Below are 555 nucleotides of genomic sequence, written 5' to 3'. Positions count from 1 at the left end.
TTATTTAATTGACCTAATATTTTCTTTTCATAATGCAGGAGAATGGCACCAGTATGATGATATCGTCTGTAAAGAACCATCTAAAGAAGTGATGAAACGTATAAAAGAATTTCTGTGGTCTAAGCAGAGGAAAAAAATAATCGAGGGAAGAGAAGTCGCTGGTTCATTCATGCTGCAAACTATCTTTGACCTCCTGAGAAGCTGGAGCACAATTAACCTCGGCAACTTCTTTTGTCAGCTGCAACAGTTTTATGAAGTCTATGGCAACCCTTTTGTATTTGAAAAGACAATTGTGAAATGGGGCTCACTTGAATATGGTGAAAAAGATGTAAGTAAACCATATGTATCTCGGTATATAATGAAAAACATTTGTATATTTTTCACCCAAAATCACCCCCAGAATTTTAATTCTTTCTGAATCTCATCATTTGTCTCATCCTTATGTCATTCCAAACCTTAATAACTTCATGGAACAGAATCGATCAAATACTGCAGAATATCCCCCACATGCACATCTATCTATCTATCTATACAGTGGTGGCCAAAATGATTAGA

At 35.5% G+C, this 555-nt stretch overlaps 1 protein-coding gene across 1 annotated transcript in view; it reads left to right on the top strand.

Annotated features, from left to right (window-relative positions):
* Window positions 1-31: 31 nt before the first annotated feature.
* The window catches only part of LOC107573657 (E3 ubiquitin-protein ligase rnf213-alpha-like), a gene marked incomplete at its 5' end in the record, with an annotated part of 81,958 nt that continues 81,434 nt past the window's right edge, over window positions 32-555 (top strand). Inside the window, one exon of the mRNA XM_016260099.1 lies at window positions 32-328. Coding sequence (XP_016115585.1) covers window positions 32-328 — 297 coding nt within the window. The remainder of the gene's footprint in view (window positions 329-555) is intronic.

Source organism: Sinocyclocheilus grahami, unplaced genomic scaffold (genome assembly GCF_001515645.1).
Source record: "Sinocyclocheilus grahami isolate Dianchi unplaced genomic scaffold, SAMN03320097.WGS_v1.1 scaffold1995.1, whole genome shotgun sequence".
NCBI lineage: Eukaryota > Metazoa > Chordata > Actinopteri > Cypriniformes > Cyprinidae > Sinocyclocheilus > Sinocyclocheilus grahami.
This window is presented reverse-complemented; position numbering and strand designations above follow the sequence as displayed.